This window comes from Takifugu flavidus, chromosome 7 (assembly GCF_003711565.1).
Source record: "Takifugu flavidus isolate HTHZ2018 chromosome 7, ASM371156v2, whole genome shotgun sequence".
Classification (NCBI taxonomy): Eukaryota; Metazoa; Chordata; class Actinopteri; order Tetraodontiformes; family Tetraodontidae; genus Takifugu; species Takifugu flavidus.
Window position 1 is genome coordinate 15,596,739 of NC_079526.1, and position 21,416 is coordinate 15,618,154.

The following is a 21,416-nucleotide window of genomic DNA, read 5'->3' on the forward strand; positions in this document are numbered from 1 at the left end:
CGCCGTCCTCTGTGATTTTCCTCTCCTGGATTTTCACACAGGGTGACACCTGCTGTGATGTCATCACATTGGCCACACCCAAGTGCTCAAACCTGCCCACACACACACACACACGCAGGCTAAAGAAGCTAAAGCAGTTAGCATTACATTTAAAGAAGAGGAGCAGCAGCTGCTTATTTATCTGCTCCTAAACCATTTTCTCGGGAGCGTTCCTCCACACATCAGCTGTGTCAGTGTCAGTAGAAGAGACGTTGCCGTGTCTTCATCACTGACCTTCACTGCTTTCAGTCTCATTCCTACCACAAAGATTCCAGCTCACAAAAGTCCAACCGTCCTCACAACAATAGATAAAAGCAACAAACACACACAAAGAGTTATTGAGCCATGAAACTGAAAGTGAAAATAGATCCATAAATGTCCCCGTGTAACGTGAGCCCTTCTTTGTAAGTGTGCACTCTCCTTTCATATTTTCTGTGTTTAAAATCATTAGAATGGACCTTCGCGTGCGACAGGAGACCCGAGGATCCAGTCACGGCTGTAAAAATATTCTGTTTTTCACTCGCTTCTAGGAAAATGTGACAGTTAGAAAAAGCTAAAACAACTAAATAACACAAATAAACAGGTCTGAAAGAAGGACACTGGTTGGAAACCACAGGGGATTGTGGGACGTGTAGTTCCTTCACTCCTGAAAATAATGAAACGATCATTTCGGATCAAAAATGTATTTTTTTTGTGTGTATTCTCAGTCAGTATGTTTAAATATGCTCCAGGCTGGTACCGCTGAGCTGGAGAACAGGACACACTGCTGGTATGTGGAGCCCCACTATAACAAGCGTGCAGATATTCTGGGATGGCTTTAATTGAGTCAGTCATAAAAGCCACGGCTGCTCGTCAGTGAGGAGACGAGGACGGGCGGCAGGAAGCAGCGGTGCACGGAGGGTGGTGGGCTTCTCTCTTACAGGGTAGCCAGGACTAAAACGCTGCATGATGATGTCATCAGCCGTCCCAGCCAGCGGGGACGGAGCAGCACCGCAGCAGCCGCTCAGCCCGTCTGACTGCCTGCTTCACCGTTTCCTGATGGAGCCACGACCAATGTCTGCTGAGACCAGACCGACCGGTTCCTAATCCAGAATCACCACCATGACACAAGGACACAGTTCTTGAGGAAAGAGGCTTCAGCGACACCAAACTTTCGTTCCAGTGTGTCAGGGAGGAAAATCTTGTTCCAACGATCAGATTTTGAACGTGGAATCCACTGACGATTGTGAATGAGATGCTCTTAAGTGTCTCCATTTGCGTCACTCTGAGGTGCTGCGGGATTGTTCTGCGCAGACTTTTCTACCATGATGTTCTTCGCCTGCATAATCTGGTGGATGTTGGAGGAAGTTAACGACTGTTTCACCTCCTCTATCCGAACATCGTGGCTCCATAATCACAAGGTCCCTCCTTTCCTGTTTACCGGCTCCTAAATAGCTGGTTCTTCCTGTGTTTGGATGGGCTGAATCGGGCTGGTTTTGGAGAAGGTTCATCATGGTGTCATCTCCAAACGACTGTTGTTTCCTGGTCATGTTTATTTACATCCCCTCACCCTCCCAGGAGCCCTCTGGAAACAAACAAACGCAGCAATTTCTCCCTCCATCCCCGACTGCGGCTCCGCTCTTTATACTGGATGTGTTTAATATGACCTGGTGACAACAAGGTTGACCTCTGACCTCCAGCAGAAGTCCAACCATGGGCTCTAGATCATGCTAATCATGCTAATTCCATGCTATCAAACACATCTGTGGGTGTTTTCAGCCGTCTGAGGATGAATATTTGTCACGTATCCAGCGAACTTCCATCATTATTGGACCTTTCCCTAAAACGGGGCACCAGTGTGGTCAGACTCACTGGGATTATTCTGGGATTTCACACGTTTACAGCAGTTGGAATGACTTTGCAACATCCTGACTCCTTCATGTTACCATCAACCTATTAATGAGTGTTGGTTAATTATCTTTAAGGAAGCTGCCAGTTCTATTATTGGCTGCCTTGTTCACTAGTTTTCACACTGTCTGGTCAAAGCGAAGCACGAGTCTGTGAAGTGCTTCTAATCCTTGTGAGGTCTGGTCACCTGACATCACGCTTGGCCTCACTAATGCTCTCGTGAAAAGGGGGTGAATCTCGTTAGCTCCCGACTCGTTCACACTGTTGCCAAGATCTGGGCTGGATCAGAATCTGCTGGGGTCTTTTAAAGCCTAGAAAGAGAATCTGCACGAGGCTTTGATGAGGAAAGCTGCATTTTAAGATTTAATGGACATATTTGAGATTTGGTACCAGAAAATAAAGAGAAATCATTTAAAAGCCTGCTTACAAGAGCTCTTTGGATTAAGCGTTTAACTGAAGCTACAACAGTAAAGTCCTTTTCATCCGAACTGTTATATTGAAACAAAACAGACATAAAGCTTTTTCATCCCTCCGGGACGACTCTGATGGGGCTACAGCTGTAGCTTAGAACCACATCAGAGGCCGATGCCACCCTGCCTCCTTCATTATTGCGCTGCTCCCTTTAAAAGAGGTTAACAAGGTCTCGTGTAACTCAGAAGACAAGAAACACCGAGCCGCTTCTCCTTGATTCAATGGCAACATCCCAAAACGACAGATGGAGGAAAGAACGGAGAGAGAGGAAAAGAAAACGGACCCCGGGCCCTTTGGAGAGACACACAGTAGCGCTGGGGGGGGGCAGCGGGGGGCGGCGAACCAACAACCTGCAGGTCACCAGTTCAAGACCCATCAAAGGTAAAACAGTCTCACAACGTACACAGAGAAACCTGGCGTGCACGTTCATCACTGTGATACCGCAAAAGGCCGTGAGTCGCCCGCACCTTCACGACCAACTCACGAGAGTCTGATCAAAGCCCGCAACGTTCATCAAAGCACCGCAGCAACATCAGGCTACGTTAGCGATTTAAGAACAAGTGTTGGGACGGCGGCAGATTAGACGGCGGCAGATTAGACGGCGGCAGATTAGCTGAGGTCAAAGTGTGTGCAAACAACACAACTCCAACGTGCAATTATGCAGCAGGAAGCGAGCGGCTCCTGAGTGTCCGTCTCCCCGGCACAGCGACACGCCTCATCACCACCGCCTGCTGCAGCCGCCGCCGCCGCCGCTCGCTCCATCCAATCAGCTTAATGGCGTTCATTTCCCTGACGTCATAGAGAAGACAAACCACCACAAGTTGGTCATTAATCACACTCATGAGGAGCGTCACCCCTGTCCCGGTACCTCGCTGCCTATAACCAAATCCACCACACACTGGCTGCTCTGTGTGCGGATGAAGCCCGCTCTATATCTCCGGCTGGCTCACTCGCTCATCCAGGCTGTCAGACGCACAGACAGTCGCTCATTTGTGAGAGCGTCTGCTCGGAGTAATAAAAGCCCAGTGTTCAGCTCACATGCACAGCCAGGGAAAGAGCACGGCGATGGAAGCGTGAGCAGATGCTCTCTCTCCGGTGTTGCTTCCAGTGGTGACACTAAAACAGAACAAAAGGAGGCTTCGGGATCAAGCAAACACACCTTTGCAGTCATGACGGAGCTCTTCTGATAGAAGCAGCAAAGGGTGGCCGTCAGAGTCTTCAGAGTGCATCGCTCCGACATTCTGGCTAACTTTTTTTTAGTTGGTTGGTGCCTGCAGCGAGCCGATTTCAGCTTCAGTAGCTTGAATCAGCCCTGAGAAAAAGTTCCATTCTAGAATACGAGTGTGGACAGGAACAACAGATGGTCAGATCATCCTCCGATCCCCTCATCTTCCTCAGCGTCCTCCTCTCTTCTCTCCTCTGCAGTCTCCTGCAGAGTGAACTCTCCTCTGCTCTCACAGCTCTGGAGAACCTCTCTCACATGTCTGTCACACAGTAGCTCCGCCCTAGATGCCTTATATGGGTGAGGGGCGGGGCCACGTGATCTATAGGGGAAAGTGGGAGTGGCTGAAATCACAGATGATGGACGGAGATTTGAACCTGATCACAGATTAAAGTCCACTCCTATGGCACACAGCAAATTATTCCAATTACTTCTAATTAAATGTCAGGGCTTTTCTTTTTACCATAGAATTACTTAGATTTTGTGCTGTTAAAAGGAGGAGAAACAACAACATAGGTTGGGTTTAAATCTCCCTAAATCCAATCTACACCTGACGATGCCCTTCCTGTTTTGTTGGGGTGCTGATTTGAGTCTTTTAATGAAGAGAAGGTGAATGATTTCCTGGTTAACAACACTAAACAAGTAAGAATGAGAAGGAACACCTGCAGGTTCCGTCTGTGCTGGGAGAGCGTACTGGAGGTGTGGGTGTGTTCGAAGGAATTCCCACCGAAAGGAAGCAAAGACCGTTTGTCCAGGACACAATCAAACTTAGGTGCTCACAAACATCAGCGAAGACACAGAAGCACGTTGCCGGTGGCACCCCATCACGACCTGGTCCAAGTATTCCGCAGCAGGATTCCCAACCACTAATTACAGAGCGAATTCTCTGCAGGATCTGGAGGAAACGCGTGTCAAACGTTCCCTGTTGCGCTACACAGCGACAAACGCACACACGCCGACCACAGCGGCCCCAAATCACCAGCTTGGCTAAAAGTCCACCTTAAAATACACACACGTATCGGCAGGAATGTGCTGGGAAAACAGCCAGGGACAAAACTTGGCCTGCCGGGATTCTGTTTTCTATTTCTAAAGTTGCCGTTTCAGCAACCAAACGGGAGGAATTGTGTTACTAAAAACACAAAAGGATTCCTGGATGCACTTTTCTCGACAACAGATGTGCGACTTGTTTCAGATCCCAACGTCCACAGGCGTGCTGCTGCACTGCTGCCCTGCCCCCCCATCAGCATCTGGAGCTTTACCTCCTGCGTCAGCATCAAACGTCAGTGGGATTTGTGGCGCTCCCGTCACGTCTGGCAGGAATTCCAGCAACGGTGATCCTCACACCTGCTGCTTCCACTTCCGTCCTTCCTTCAGTCCCAGACTGGCCTTCAGACCGTCGTTGGCGGATCCTCAGCCACGACTGTGACCTCGAACTGCAGTTGTGATGTGTGACGTCATAAATGGTTCCAACATTATGTAGATGGAAGTGAACCCATGTGCACTCCAGAGTCTTTGTTCTTTATGGTTTGATCTCTGCAGCTTCCCATGATTCCTTGGGTCCAGCGTCTTTTTATAAAGTAGTGTGATGAAGACCAGGCGAGGCCTGTAGTTATTATAGATGTTATTCTGGGTTCTTCCTGGAGTCGTAGAAGTCTTCCTGGTGATATTCTGGCCACTGGCCAGGTCATGGGAGGTTCAGTGCCATTCCCGGTTTTCCCAGATGTAGATAATCGTTCCCACTGTGGTTCTCTGGAGTCGTGAAGCCTCAGAAACATTTGTCATCCGTCTGTCACATAGTGACAGATTTAAAGTTCTGTCCTGCAGTGGTGCTGGTAGTTTAGACTTTAGAATAACGAGCAGGCTCCATTTAATTGATCCAGAGTGTAACGACACTAAAGGGAATTCATTTGGAAAAACCATTTGATTCCAAAGAGACACTTATTTCCATATGGCCACAGGCAGGGCAGGATGCTAATTAAATTTGTCTGATTTGATAAATAATTCCAGGATTCCCAGCACGGGGGTCCTACTCCGGTCAGGCTGTTCTCGTTATGGAATAATAAAGATCACAGCCGTTCAGCCTGCTGTGCATCTGGGATCGGTCCGAAACAAACTGATGATCAGATTGATTTTTACAGTGGGACGTCTCTCTTTGTATGCTAGGTCATCGATTGAATGATTGATTGATTTGCTGTCCAGCATAAAACGAGCAAACCTGCACGTTGGTTGTGTGGTGGAGCTGAGAGACGCCGGCGGCGATCAGCCGACTCGCCAAATATCTGGTCACCATCTGACATCAGTTTGGCTCCTGTCGGATTAGCGTGATGGTCCTAATTAAAGCTACATTGAGCTATATAGATTTCTAAGAGGCCCATGTACACGTCAGGGGTTTTGTGTTGTACCTACATTCTTCCACTAGATGGACCCAGAGAGCAGCTTTAAACTTTCTGGATTAAAACCACTTTGATCCCTTAAGGAATAAGTGGAGATTTTTTGGTGTGTTCTGTTTGAATCGAATATTGACATGTTTTATCCACTTCTTGACCTAAAAGCATCAACTATGTGGTGGAAATTGATTGCTGTTTGAAACACAAAGCACGACTGTTGCTAATCTTTTGATGTTCTCGCGTCATAGACGTGGGACGGAATGAAATATGCAGCAGTTAAATCAAAGAGCTCCATTCCTTCTGATCTTTCTGGCTTTGGGGCAGTTCAGTCCAGTCTCTTTTAATACATCAATGCATTCTCATTTAGCATAAGATGCATGGAGTCAAGTCAAACAGTTAATTTACGCTTGCCTGCAATATAAACAGATACACAATACATTGGTATCACTGAGTTTTGGAAGATTCCAAAGACATTTGGTCATTCCTTCTAATTTTCTCTATTCATTTGCTCTCTCTCTGTACTTGTCTATTTCTATCAAACATGCATTTATGTAACCCTTCATTTAGCATCTCAGAAAAATTCCATTGTTGCACCATGAGAAGATCAACCAGCCTGACAAGACAGGGACAGCTTTACACACACACACACGCACACACACACACACACACGCGCACACACACACACACCACACACACACACACACACACCAGAATAAACTAATCCTTCACAATTAGTTTGCACATGATCAATAGAACAATAATGCAAAAGGTCACTGCACTTTTGACCCTTTTTAAACCTGATACAACACAAAGAGGCAGCATGAACACACAGTTTGGTTTTCAACCAGAGTGGAAACTCAAACACACCTGGTGGACCAGAGCTGACGGCTACAGTTCACACATATTATATAATAGGTGAGAAACAGAAGCTCCATTTGTGGTCAGCACACACACTGTTTACACCCGGACAAACTGCTAATTTGACCAAATAAACACTCCTCTGTGTGTGTTTGTGTGTGTGTGTTTGTGTGTGTGTGTGTGTGTGTGTGTGTGTGTGTGTGTGGCTGGCTCCCAATTTATGGGAAGAAGTCTGTTTAGTTTTCAGAGGAATGTGTTAGCGTCCAAGCATGAGCTAACAGAAGGTGGTAAAAATGAAGTGTTCCAGAACTGATAATGAGTGGGGTTAAAACAAACAGTTCAAACAGCAGTTCCGTGATATTCGTCCAGATTCTGTCCATGCGTGAGCAGAAGGAACAGCTGTGGGTCTATCAACAGAACGTAAACATACAGTATGTAACCAACAAAACTGTTGTGCAGATGAAGAAACCATGCTGAGGATGAGCTGAAGCTAATGAACGCACCCCTGGAAATGTGCTGGGAAGATGTGCGCTGAGCTGAGGAAGGGCCCATTAAACTTTGCATGGATTCAGGAAAACGGGTGGATCAATACGTTCTATTTTTAGGGGAACTACCGGGCCTATTTAGAGCTTCGCGGTACAAAAAAATAAAATGAAATAGTCAAGTAATGTTTAAATGGATGTGGGATTATTTCCTTGTGACGTGACAAGACAGATATTCATGTTTGTAACTAATTAGTTTAGCTAAAATACTGACACTGAAGCGTCTCCATTTAGTTTAACTGTGGATTAATAACAAGGTTGGATCACCCTGAGACAGAATTCCAGACAGCGAAGCAGCAGATCTGCTGTCCGTGGTAACGGAACCGCCACCTTTCTGAGGAACGGGGACTCCGCTGCTGCTGCTGTGGTGATGATGATCAACAGCTCCGCACGTATCAATTATTGCTGCGTTTCCCTCGAGGCCAGCGGGATTAAACGTGAGCAGCGTCGCAGCCTGACGACAGACATCCAGTTTCATATCCAGCTTCCGACTGACGGTGACGGATTAAAGCTCAAGTTTGACCACTTCTGTGATTCTATGTTGAACACAACAGGCTGCCAACACACTGACACACTCGAAGCTGTGTGTAACCAGCGTGGGGGCGATTTCTGCCCATCAGGGGTTTCCACTCAAACATCATAATCCAGCTTCGGTACGCAGGTGGAACCTGCAGCTAGCATGTAAATAATGTGTTGCTCCTACCTTGACGTAGTCCACCGTGGCGTCCGGGCCAGCAGCAGGTTCCCTGGGGAACACAGACAAAGACATGGTCCGGTTTAGGGAGCACATTTCTGTGTGATGGCGAAGGTTTGAATCCCAGGATGTTTCGGAAACACCTCGGCACTTTTAGGGGATGCTAAAAGAGTTCAGCGCAGATAAAACGCAGATTTCTGAGATTAGATGTCACAAAGCCAAAGGAGACTCCATCTTATCTTTACAGCTGCACCATAAACTGTCCCGTGTCTCCCTCCCACTGGAGCAGACTGTCCCCTTCTGAGTCTCATTTGCTGCCTGTCTCTCTCTCCTCACTCTCACTTGGTGGTAAACACGCCTGGCTGTCTTATCCTCCCTCCCTCCTTCCTTCTCTCCTCCCCCACACCAACACACATTGCAGCCTTTCCTTCTGAGTCCGCTGACAAATTCACAGGAGGTTACAAAGCAAACTTGTTAACAGAGGCAGCATTTTATTTCCTTTCTTAGATGTTTCAGTTTGGTTCTGGAGCGAGGAGTTCAACACTTCCCATGTGTGTTTATGGCATCTACAGTACCTGCACGTGGGCTCCTCTTCCACCACTAAAACCAGTCCAATTAGCCTGTGCCTCCCTCAAACCAGTCCATTAAGCCTCTTTGTCATCTCACATGTTTGCCAGCAGACGTTGCAGATGTAGAAATCACCAGCTCCCATTGCAGCTTGTTCACCTACGGCTCATTAATTGTGTTGTGTGCCGTCTCTCAAACACTCCCAGATCGATTCATTTCTCCCTCTACGGGAGGCTTAAAGCCTTCCGCTCAGCAAAAGAGGCAATTAGCTCAAAATCCTGGACTGCCTTAGCGAGGTTGGTAGTTTAAACCCCCCAAGTCTTTACTACTGTTCCCACGGGAATATTAGCACAGTCCATTACTTACCAAACTAAACATGCTCCCACTCTTTAATACTGCCACAAGTAATGAGAAGGATTAGTTGCGTAACTACACAGAAGCTTCCATTCACAACAATGCATCTTTATTCATATTGGGAGGCCTCGGTCAGGTGTCTCTATCGCCCCCTACAGGAGCTCCTGCAGCTTCAGCAGGCTCAGCATTCATCATATGATTGTTATTACAAGGTTATTACAGCTCTTTTTACGCAGCGTTATATTCTTCAAATCATAGTTATGTTCTTTTATACTTGTTTTAAACCAGATGATGTCATCTTTACAATAAACTACATTAGGGACTCGGATTGTGCAATATCTGGTGCAGCAACGTAATTAATGTGATGCAGCGTCCTTTTAAATGCATGAATAGGTATTATATGGAACTAAATTTACTTCATTTTATGATATATAATGATGGGATGGTGCATGCATGGCGTCCCGTAAACATCAGCCTTAACCTCCAGTTTAAAGTGTGTCACCAGGACCCAAAATAAACATGAACATATGCAATTTACGACATCACAATTAAGGTTTTCTCTGATTGCTGAGCATCAGAGAGCACAGCATGTCTGGAGTTGGACGTGATAAAACCGTGTCTTTTCCCATGATGCAACTTGTTACATCACAATATTCTGCCGTTATTTTTAGATGGAAAAGTAAAGAGAAGAAATGTTGAGCATTTGCGGTCAAGCTAAACTAAAATTTCCTTTTCAGATTTCAGTTTTGGTCCTTTGTTGTGACAAGTAAGTGTTGCTTTGCTGGAATCGGCGGTTGGCTGAAGTTCAGCGTGGCCCCAAACCGTCACCACAGCAACCACCTGCCCCTCACAACCGGGTCCTAAAGCTCCGTTCTCTGAGGTGGGAGCGCAGAGAATCAGCACATACCAGACAACTCCCATATAAACCCTGCAGGACTTCACCCAGCCACAGCTGAGGGAAAATCCCGTGCAATCGGGGAGGTCAGAGGTCAGGAGCCCTGGAGGTGAAACCACTGACATTAAGTGAAGATGGATAGTGTGACATCATTTCCTGCCATTACATAAAAATGAGACTAAATGTGGAGAATATGGGCGCAGCCATCTTGTGACATTAGCAGCAGTGGTGATGTTGTCTGACTGTCCTTCCTGGACTTGGTTGACAGCGCTATGTTGTCCTCGAGGTGCCTTCAGTTCGCGTTTCCGTGTATCTCTCTCATCCCTCCACAGGTTCCTGACTGCTACTGACAGTTCCAGGCGTACTTGATGACATCTGATACGGTTACTGGATCAAAAATAAAGTTCATCTTCCACTCTTCAGTGGAAACACTTTGGGACCAAAGCTCTTCTGCCCAGACTGCTGAAACAGCAGCAGCAGATATCCTCACACACTATAACCACACAACACACTCAACAACAGGGCGGTGAATGTTGCGAGCAGGAAAAATCAGAGGCCCTCGCCACACTCATCTTTTTCTGGCTCTTGTTGTTCTTTGCACCTCACCACACAATACAGAGCACAACCGCAGCTGGACGCGGTGAGGGACGGCACCATACTTGTATGTGTGGGAGTCGAGGAGGGAGGAATGGGTGAGTGGGAAGCCTGTGCAGTGTCTGCTGGAGGCCAGCAGGGGTCAGTGTTGCCCAAACACGCCTCACTACAGGTGGTGTTTAATCAGGAGTGACGAGGCTACAGGGAAGCGCTAAAATCAGGAATTTAAACTGTCCAGGCATCTATAATGTCTAAATAAAGCTAAACTTTCCCATGAGTGAGAGCAAGGAGTGATTTGTACCAACCAACTATGTAACCAGGCTGTTGGGAATGACTGATTACAAAAGGAATTTAATAACGTTGAGCACCTCAAAAAATTAAAAACAAACCTAGAATAATCAATAATGTGTGGCATTATGACTAAAATATCTCTTTTTCTGTTTGTTTTCAGTCTGTACTGGATTTAAAAATGACTTAAGAGGTGAGCATGATCCTCAGGCACAAAAAATGTGTAAACTCTGCAGAAAACTTACACAACTGGCTGAGAAAGTGGAGAAAGAGTCTCCAGCTGGAATTTGCTTATTTCTGCCAGACTCCTCTCTGGACCTCCTCACACATACCCCCCCTTTGGTCTCCTGGTGGTCTACAGCGCTGCCCAAAGGGGTCAAACCAAAGACAAACTGGCCAATTGGAAACTAGTGCAACATAAGGTCAGGGGTCAGAGGTCAGCGGAAAGCTTGAGTGATGGAAAGTGAGCGGTGGAGACATTCCGTTATCTTTTTATAGAAAAGTCAACTGTGAGCTGTGAAAGGGTGTTAAACGACGGTCAGATCTGGGAAAGTTGGGTTTCCCGACACTAAAGCCTGAAGAAAATGGAGCAATTTCTGGTTTTAAATGATTTTGTAAATCAACCAAACTATAAACAGCATGTGTGCATTTGTTGTGTATTTATAATAAAGCCACGGGCAGTTTGACGTGAGCCGACGTGGCGTCGGTTCAGATCCCCTTACTTCTTTTCAGTGATGTCATCTTTTACTTTCTATGTCTCCTTCACTTAAGTGACTTCAAAAGAAGAAGAATGAAACCGAACCAGGCTGAGACGGCGGTGACGTTCATTATGAAGCCACCTGCACGTCTGACGATGACCTGGACAAATTTCTCCGTTTATGTCAGCAGCGTTTGAAATATATCCAGAGAAGAGACAAAGAGCCTCCAGTTCACTGTCATCTGTCCTGGCACACCCTGACCTACAAAGGTAACCCAGAGGCTGAGGGCTACACACACACACACACACACACACACACACACACACATCATGAGTTACAGTCTGTTGTAACTCTACACTACAGATAAAAAAAGGCGGCAGGCCATGAGGAGGGATGAGTGTACAGGTGTGTGTTGATGTGTGTGTGTCCTCTCTGAAGTCTGGGCTTCTCCCTTCAGGGGGTTTCAGAGGCTCGGGTTTCCAACCCCCTCAAACAGTCCTGGAATTTGAAAATGGACAAACGCCACAACGGTGCGACGACTCGAGAAAACGAAATGTTTCTAATAAAACAGGACCATATTCTTAAGTAACTGTGGCAGCTATAAATTCAGCGGCACATTTGTTTACCTGTAAGGGTGAAATTCTTCACTGTTGTCTTGGGCCAGCGGGGAAGTCGGGGGTTGATGGAAGCGTGACGCCTGATTGGATCTGGGGTCCCAGGTGTAGGTCCTGTGAGCGTGACCGGCTCCACCTTTCTTACGTCGCGGCAAAGTTCCGTGTATGGAAACTGGCTGGCAGGCAGCAGCAGAGCCGTCTGACGGGCTGCCGTCCTGTCCAGGAGGGAGGCTGAGAACCAGAGGTGAAGAGAAGGAATTAGCGCTTTTAGCTACTGAACTTAAATGCATCAGCATGTGGACACCAGGCGGGCTTTTAGAACATTTAAATGTAGAAATGGGTTATAATCCAGATGTTCAGATGTTTGTTTCTTGTATATTTTTATCCACGGACGCCGATAACATAACGTTTCAGGCTGGTTGTGACGTCAACCCACCCCGATCTGGTGCCGAGGAGGTCCATGGAGGTGACGAGGGAGGCCTGAAGCCTCCTTGAGGAGCAGGAGCCGCCTCCAGGGACACAGAGGGAGGAAGAGGGGACTCCAGGGTGTGAGCTGCCGGCTCCCAGGCTGTGGTGTGTGTGGAGCGACCGGGGCAGGCTGGCAAAGCGCCCCTCTGCCATCATCTTCAACTCTGGAAAACAGTCAAACGCAGAGAGGTGGAGGAGTTATACGATTAGTCTGGAAAAGGCCGAGCAGGGCCAGAGATCGGTGGAGATTTCATGACGACGATCTGCAACTACATAGAAATCTACGATGAAGCAACACCACAGGGCAAGAACGCCGCCAGCCAATATAAAATAAGCTGAACCATCATTTAATGTCAACCTGTGCCTCAGAGACAGACCCATTGGTGATGAATTTGAGAAAAATTATCATTATTTCCACCTTTCACGTCTGAGGTCTCAGGCACCAAGTAGCTTTCTGCAATTCTGATTCCAAATGTGAAAGAATTGAAGACGAAATCACAGGTTTTGCTGGAACACAAATAACAGAACTCTGCTAAAACCTCCAGATATGTAGTGGAAAACTTCAATAATCTGAGGAACACTCTCAAATTATTACAGTTTGAGACAGTTTCAGACATGTGATGGGTGACAGCCACAGAATTCTGGAAGATAACGTAAATTTACAGCTAAGCTGAGGGGCGCAGTGACAACAGGATGGGAACAAGATACAGACGAGATGTAAATGAGGAAAACACCCCTGTGAGGTCACATGACCTGGAGCACACGCTCATACTGCCCAAACATCAGGATACGTGACACGCAGAGATGTGAAGCAGGTGTATCAATGACACGCTCACATCACACAGGTAACATAGTGACATCAGCCCTGAGGGGGGAGGAGCCAGTTATTACGTAACACACCTTCAGGTCAGGACGGCCAGACGGCGTCTTTATTCTGGAAAGTTTTACCACATGAACTGGAACTCACCCAAAGGGTTGTCTGCTGCATATTAGCATTATATTAATAATTAATACAGCCTGCCAACTGTCATCGCATCTCAGTTACATTTTTAAAGTGATTCATTGGCTAGGATTTCTTTTAAACCGTCAGAATTGAACACGCTGACCTACAATGACGCCTCGTATGAAGAACGGCGTGAATAAACTGAAGCGCCTGTGTGGTGAAGAGCCATCATTCCCGACCGTGAGAAGGTGAATACACACAGATGACACAAACCTGAACAAGTGAGACAAATGGCTGCAGCCTGAGTGGCTGGAACAGGCAGCAACAAGTCAGCATCAGCTGCTCTCAGTGTTTGGATTTCAGCTGGTGCAGCCGAGCACCTCTGTCTTCAGTCAAGGTGCAGAGATTCTGCGCTGTGTAAACAGCCAGAGGGGGGGCTAGTGTCTGCCGAGGGGAGGACGGGATGGCTGCTACATCCTGCTCTGAATCACCTGTCGTCAGGCAGCACCCAGACAGACAAAACATCAGCCGACAGACGCGCTGGACAGAAGGACGGGGGACAGGGAAGTCCCCTCCTGCTCCAGCAACCTCCCCAGAACCAAGACTGCTCTCTGCTGTTGTGTCTATCTGATCGCCCTGATTGTGATCAGAGGAAACGGGTGGGCGTGGCGCCGCGGTCGTTCTGGTGCTGCCAGCTCTGATGAAGACGAGAGCTGATGAAGATGAGGGCTTAAGACCCCCCAACAGCTCCAATCCACAAAAACTCACATGACTCCCATCAAAGGAAAAGACGTTACATCTGCTTTGGCCCGGATGGATGAGCCTGCAACGACAGCTTCTGTGTTTCCTCTCAGTCAAATATAGGAGAAATGCAGAAGTCTGTTGGGTAACAGGCGCTAAACATAGCTGCAGCCGCCGGAGACGCCGCCGTAACGATGGAGGTGGAACGACAAGATCAGCAGAAATGGCAGATCGCGTGGCTCTCGGACAGCAAAATCTGCAACTGATGATGTTATTTGGATTCTCTGCATGTAGTCGTCTGCCGACGTGCACAGAGATCGAGTGGAATCGCGTCGTCTCCGCGTCCAGATGAGACGCCACAAACGCAGCGGCAGCTGCTTTAGCAGGAGGTCTGAGCCTGAATGAATGAATCACAATAAAAATGCAAATATAGTTAAAGAACAGCTGGAGGCTCTTCAGCATGACAAGTAAAACACACACACACACACACACACACACACACACACACACACACACACACTAAAAGAGACTGTAAAAGTCCTGCTTAGGCATGCTGGGTCAGAGTGTGGATTCCTCTGAGGGGCAGAACCAATACAAGAGGGACCTATTATAAGACCCTCTGGCAGGGTCAGTGTGTGTGTGTGTGTGTGTGTGTGTGTGTGGCCCTGACCATCTGACCATCTGCCAGACACACACCCTCCCCTGCAGAATAATAAGATCTGACCCTCACTGAGTGAAAACACAGACGTGGTTTTTGTTCAGTGCTCTGATGAAAACATTGTTCCTGCAGACAGGAAGTAAGTTCAGGTGTAACAAACACACTTCCTCTCCTCTACCCGAGCGGTAACATTGACCTGTGGCCTGTCTCCTTGAGTCTCCCTCTCCCATCCATCTTCTCCCCCTCCTAATGTGCGCCCATCATGTCAGCTCTTCTTTGATGACTTTGTCCCCTTTTTGTCCCATGTGCTTTTCTTTTCCCTCCGTCTGTCCCTTCCTCTCTTCCAGATGTCTCGCTCTATCACCCGTCCCCGAGGAGGAGTGGGACATATTGTATTTCCTGCTACAACTTCATTCACTTCTTTAATAAAGGAATGAATGAAAGGAAATTTGCCATCGTTTTAAAGGAACAGAGTCGTTAAAAAGATTGAACAATTAATGCATATTTTAATATCTGGGCACATCGGGGAGAGTCGGACCAGTGAATAAATTGGACTGGGAATTATTTGGTTGGTTTCCCTGGTCATGAAAGACTATATATTTCAGGCAATGTTATCTGGGAGCCACAAATACACAAAGGCCTTGGTTGGGAAGCAAGTGGAGTTAAACAGGAAGAGGAAATAGCAGTATAAACATTTAGATTTGGGCAGCTCGTTATGGAGGGTTACTCTCACTTCCTTTCTCCATTTTCACTGTCTCATGCTGTGTTTGATCCCACACCAGTAAAGCACCACACTTTTCTCTAACTGCTTTAATCCTCGTCCTTCTCCTCAATTATACCCTTAAATCAGGAGCCAGCTTTGATTTCTTCTGTTAAATAGCGCTTTACTCCAGAGAGTGGAAAGAGTGTGACTTGCTCCAACAGACTCACACAGACAAGTTAAAAATAAACTCCAATGTTGCAGAAAGGCCCTTTATAACCGACACACAAAAACAGCAAAAGCAACAGTAACATGCAGCAAATGAGGAGGTTTCTCTGAAGGATTTAAACACACACACACACACACACACACACACACACACACACACACACTAGCCCCTGGCCAGAAGTGGACAATGGGAACAACTGAACAACTGTCACATGACCATTGTGTAGAGTTAGCTTTTGTGGGGGGGGAATCTTCAGTGTGTGGGTTAAAAATGTGCGTGCGTGTGTGTGTGTGTGTGTGTGTGTGTGTGTGTGTGTGTGTGTGTGATATTCATGAGACATTATTAAATCCCACTGTTGTGTCTCCAGATTTTTGTGTGAGAACAAACATGTTGTTCAAGATTCAAGGACAGACAGCCAGTCAGGACCATCGGTCCTTGACAACACACACTTCAAGGTCCTTGATGAGGCCTGACATAAGCAGCAAAACCAGCCTGCAAATCTCAGAACAACTCTGGATCACAGCAGAAATTCCATTCAAGATTCCATCTTCAACCTCCGAGTCGGTCTGGAGACGCTGAGAACAGCCAGCGTTGATCTCACACCTACAGGTAACACAACACCACACACACACTCACACACACCGGGTCACAATCATCAATCATGAGGTTAAAAGCTGAGCTCTGCCAATATGACACACACACATTACGGTCTGGTGCCGCTCAGTAGCTCCGCCGTGACTCTGACGAACGTCTGACCTGATGCCCGTGTGTCACTATCCCAGCTGATTATATGATAACACATCAAGTGTTACTTAGGTTTAGATGATAGAGCATTCATTAATTCATGAGTTGTGCACCAATATTTACAGACTACAGGGTGTCAGCTGGGCTAAAAAGAATAAAAGTAACCCCAAAAAAATCTGACAGAGCTTTTAAGTACAAGCAACCCTTGAGAATGTGAGCTAAATATAGAAACACTCAAACAAGAAAGCAACCTTCTTATCTGCTATATTTCATCTAATTGTTTCCTGCTGGGGTTTCTCCCCAGTTAGCACCACCAATCCCAGCAACCACAGTTACACCCAGCGCCTTGGGATGGCAACGTGTTGCCTAAAACAGGCGACAGGCAAACCAAAGAAAGGACAGTATATATATTTATTCTTTTAAAAAAATCAAGTTATACTGTAGATAAACTCAGTTCATGTGCTTAAAATGTTAAAAACACATGTGACTGGTGATAACAGGCTGCACACACACATTCCTAAACACACCGTATCACGGATGCTGAGCTGCATAAACAGGTTTCCACTCTTACCTGAGAGTGTGACCTCTGCTCTTTTTCCTCCTCTCAGTTCGATAGTTGTCCTCCACACGAGTCCCGGCTCATATTTAGCTGAAGTGACTGTCTGAACCAGCTGGAAGACGCTACACTCAGACAGGCAACAACAAGCAACAGCGCACAATCAGCCTGCTCTGCCCCCCCCACCCACCCCCCCACGCCTCCCTAGGCAGTGATTTGTGAGCCAGCTCCTCCTCCTCCTCCGTTTGGGAGGAGTTTTTATTTTCTTCTTTTTTAGTGGCGATGTCTCTTGGCTGCTGCCCCCCAGCTCTAAAGAAAACTCTCCCAGCCCTCCTCCTCTCCTCTCTGCTCCCTGCACTGCCTCATATTTCATCCTCCGAGCCTTTTTGTTTGAAACATCTCGCACCAACTGGCTCCTCTACTTACAGAAGATTTAGACGTTGCTATTTGCAGACTGGGGATGAAACAACCAAAAACTCTGTTCTCAGCAGGGTCCAGACATGTTTGAGCAGCTTGAGGTCCACTTCGTGCTCATTCCCCAGACTTTACTGCTTGGCTCGCTCTTTATGAAGCATAAATCAGCTCAAATCAGAGTTTTTAGAGTTTTTGCACCGTTGCTAAAACACCAAAACATCATCTCACACACATTTTTTGCTACAAGGACACTGAAGTAAAGTGGTAACCAGAGACAACAGAAGCTAAACACACGTAAAAGCTGATGTCATAGCGTAAACATCAGCACATTAGTGGGTTCAGATGGAGCGAGACCGACATCGGACGGATCACAGGCGAGCTTTTCCACGACAGAGATGACTTATCGGTAAAAGAAATATTAAACTAGTTTGACGGGACATGTTTTCAAGAAGAAATGCAGCTGTAACGTTTGTAGTTTGGGCCACAGCTTTGAGAAATGTGAAAAGGAAATAATAAAAGAATGCACGAACAACAATTGAACCAATAAGAGCTCTGCTGCAGCTGTGACCTCATACCTGATGTCCGTGCGTGTGTGTGTGTGTGCTGACTGGCCCCCGGGTCAACACACTCTCCTGTCTTTGTCCCCCCCCCCCATTCCTCTACATTGTCCAGAGACGACAACACACGCAGACGTGCGCGTGTTTCCTTTCAGACAATACAAGGGTCCATCCTGCTGCTATGAAAACTGACATGATCAGATGACCTGCACCACACACACATACTTGCACTGCTATCTTTGTGAGGACATTCATAGGTATAATGCATTTCCCAGCTCTTTACCCTCACACCCTGACACCCTTAAGCCCCTGACCCTAACTCTAACCTCAGCCATGTCTCAACCCTCTTTGAAGGTGTGAAGATCGGCCATAATGTCCTCACTTCCCAAAAATGTCCTGTGTTTGTTAGTAGAATTGTTCTCTGTGTGTAGAAAGCAAACATTTTGCTTGGGTTTCATTTTTAGAAAAGTGACTGTTGGTGATTTGCTATGATCTCAGCTCTTATCATTTTATTATTCTGCTCATTTAAGGGAATAATTTTAAAGCAGAGTAGCTCACAGCCACATATATAGAAACCCGTTGCTGAAATATGGAGCTGGAGCTACGCTTGGCCTTTCGGTTCTGACTAAATCACACGAGCATGTGGGAATTCTTGGCATCTTGGTGAGCCTCAGAGGGTGGCGCTTCCAGGAAGGTGCACGGTGAGTCAGGAGCGAGATCTGTAATCATCTCCTGAAGCACTAAAACACCGGCAAAAAGACAAAGAATGCAGGACGAGTAGATGCCTCTTGCTTAATGCTGACACGAGCTGTCTGCATGCGTTCATCCTCATATTTAACCGCCTAATTCACGGCTTACAGGGTTCGAGTCTACGTGGATAAAAGGAAATAAGTAAGGTGGCAAAAAGGAGATTGTTTTTAATCAGACTGATGGAGCAGAAAAGAAGCAGCATATTCAAACACGGTGTGAAGCTGCCAGCGAAGCACCTGACTGCTCTTTATTGATGACTCCTGCATTCAACAGTACGCCTCTGCTCTCTTCCAGGCGACTACCACAGAAGAAGAATAAAGACCAGAACATTTCAGGACTCCTGGGTTCTGCACCTGCAGGAACACCGACATGTTTCCGTGATCACAGCATAAAGCATTTTAACCTCACGGGTTTAATCTTGTAACAAAAGTTCAGACTTTGCATCCTGCACTCGTCTCCCCCTCATTCCAGCCTCTCCTCACCTCTCCTCCTCCCGGCCCCTTCGTCTCTGAAGGGAGACTCTTTGCACGTGCACGTGCTCCCGTGTGTTTCTGCGCAGACAGGTTTAGAACCTCCGGTGTTTACTCCTCAATCCTCAGGCTGCAGCCTGGAGGATTAGGAAACCAAAAGATGTTTTTTTTTTGACTCATAGTTGCTTAATGGGATTGTTTTCAGTTGGTTTGACAGCAGAGCCACTATTGATTCACAACCAACAGGACAGAAGCTCCACATACGTGATTCATCTTTGCACAACAGTCCTCACCAGGTGGATCACCTCTGAACACTCACTTGTGTCTGTTTTTTGGTTCCACATCTTAAATGAACTCAATTCTGGGAACTAGATCTTCCCTGTTTGGACACATGATTGATAAGAACCAACTGCACACACACAGATAGAAGCACATGTTTATAGTACACTACGTATTAACTGGAGGTCACGTTGATGAGGATATCACCTTCATACGGGAGGCGATCCTGCCTGTGACATAAATAATCATGTTGCATCGTCATTCCGCTCTGAGGAAAACGAGTCACCCCAGAAAAATCTTTGGTTTTTGAAGAATTTTCATTTCAAAGGCTCGACTCTCCACCTTTGCTTTGCTTTTTAGAGATGTAATTTACTCCAAACAACAATGTCAAAACATTACGATAAAAGCATAGGTTTAATTTTACGATAAAAATGGAGCTGTGTGTTTTTAGAGAACGTGGTGTGACCTAAGCTGGTAAAGAATGTGTGTCTGGCTGTTGAAAAGAGGAAAAAAAAGAAGATCTGCAACAGCTGGTAAAAACCATCCAACAACCACGTCTTGGTTCTGGTGGTCACAACGGACCTCTACCACCACTGGCAGACAGGAAAAGGTCCGATAAATATATTTCCAGCCATCATCACGAGCCCAATATGGACGGAGGGTTGTTGTGTCCATGTGGGTTTGATGGTTCTATATCTGTCTCAGATCGGAGCCCAGCTAAACAAACACAACCCAGACGGTCAGCGCCAACACCTGTCGCCTCTCTAACATGCACGTCAACAAGGATGCGTGCGTGTGAACCGTGTTCGGCACACACGAGTGTTCGGGTCAGAACGACACACCTGAATCTGAAGTGGGAATGAACGTGTGATGACTGTTTGTGGGTGAGGAGACCTGCGACCTGAGGCGTGAACCCTAACCCTGACCCTAACCCTGAGGCGTGAACCCTAACCCTAGCCCTAACCCTAACCCTGAGGCATGAACCCTAACCCTAACCTGACCCTAACCCTGAGGCGTGAACCCTAACCCTGACCCTAACCCTAACCCTGAGGCGTGAACCCTAACCCTGACCCTAACCCTGAGGCGTGAACCCTAACCCTAGCCCTAACCCTAACCCTGAGGCATGAACCCTAACCCTAACCCTAACCCTAGCCCTGAGGCGTGAACCCTAACCCTAACCCTGACCCTAACCTGAGGCGTGAACCCTAACCCTGACCCTAACCCTAACCCTGAAGCGTGAACCCTAACCCTGACCCTAACCCTGACCCTAACCCTAACCCTAACCCTGAGGCGTGAACCCTAACCCTGACCCTAACCCCAACCCCAACTCTAACCCTAACCCTAACCCTAACCCTCACCCTAACCCTAACCCTAACCCCAACCCCAACTCTAACCCTAACCCCAACTCTAACCCTCACCCTCACCCTCACCCTAACCCTAACCCTGAAGCGTGAACCCTCACCCTCACCCTAACCCTAACCCTGAGGCGTGAACCCTAACCCTAACCCTAACCCTGACCCTAACCCTAACGCAGCGACCCATCACCTGTCACCTCCAGGAAACTTTATCATAAACTAATAAAAGCCAGATAAAAGTGCAAAATTCAATGCAGACATGCGTTCAGATGCAGAGCTGGGAGGCTTTGGAGCAGGTGGAAATGAAAACACGCCAGGAAACACGTGTTTTTACTGAAACTAAGGACAATTTCTAATCTTAGATAGGAACGCAGTTTTTTCTAACTTGGGTAAATGTTACCTCTTGTGATTTCCTCTCTGTTTAACATTTAACAAGATGATT

At 46.9% G+C, this 21,416-nt stretch overlaps 1 protein-coding gene across 7 annotated transcripts in view; it reads right to left on the reverse strand.

The window, feature by feature from the left end:
- Window positions 1-21,416, reverse strand: part of bcar3 (BCAR3 adaptor protein, NSP family member) — a 35,730-nt gene that overhangs the window by 6,625 nt on the left and 7,689 nt on the right. For 2 of the 7 annotated variants that reach the window (XM_057037631.1, XM_057037632.1), the window contains exons 4-6: window positions 12,547-12,742; window positions 12,123-12,341; window positions 8,110-8,152 (exon numbers count right to left, since the gene is read on the reverse strand). In XM_057037631.1, the coding sequence (XP_056893611.1) occupies window positions 8,110-8,152; window positions 12,123-12,341; window positions 12,547-12,742 (458 nt within the window). Of the gene's footprint in view, window positions 1-3,556; window positions 3,870-8,109; window positions 8,153-11,600; window positions 11,642-12,122; window positions 12,342-12,546; window positions 12,743-13,794; window positions 13,942-14,289; window positions 14,306-17,164; window positions 17,321-21,416 lie in introns of those variants that run through there. The other 5 variants (XM_057037633.1, XM_057037636.1, XM_057037635.1 and 2 more) reach the window with 5 other exon arrangements.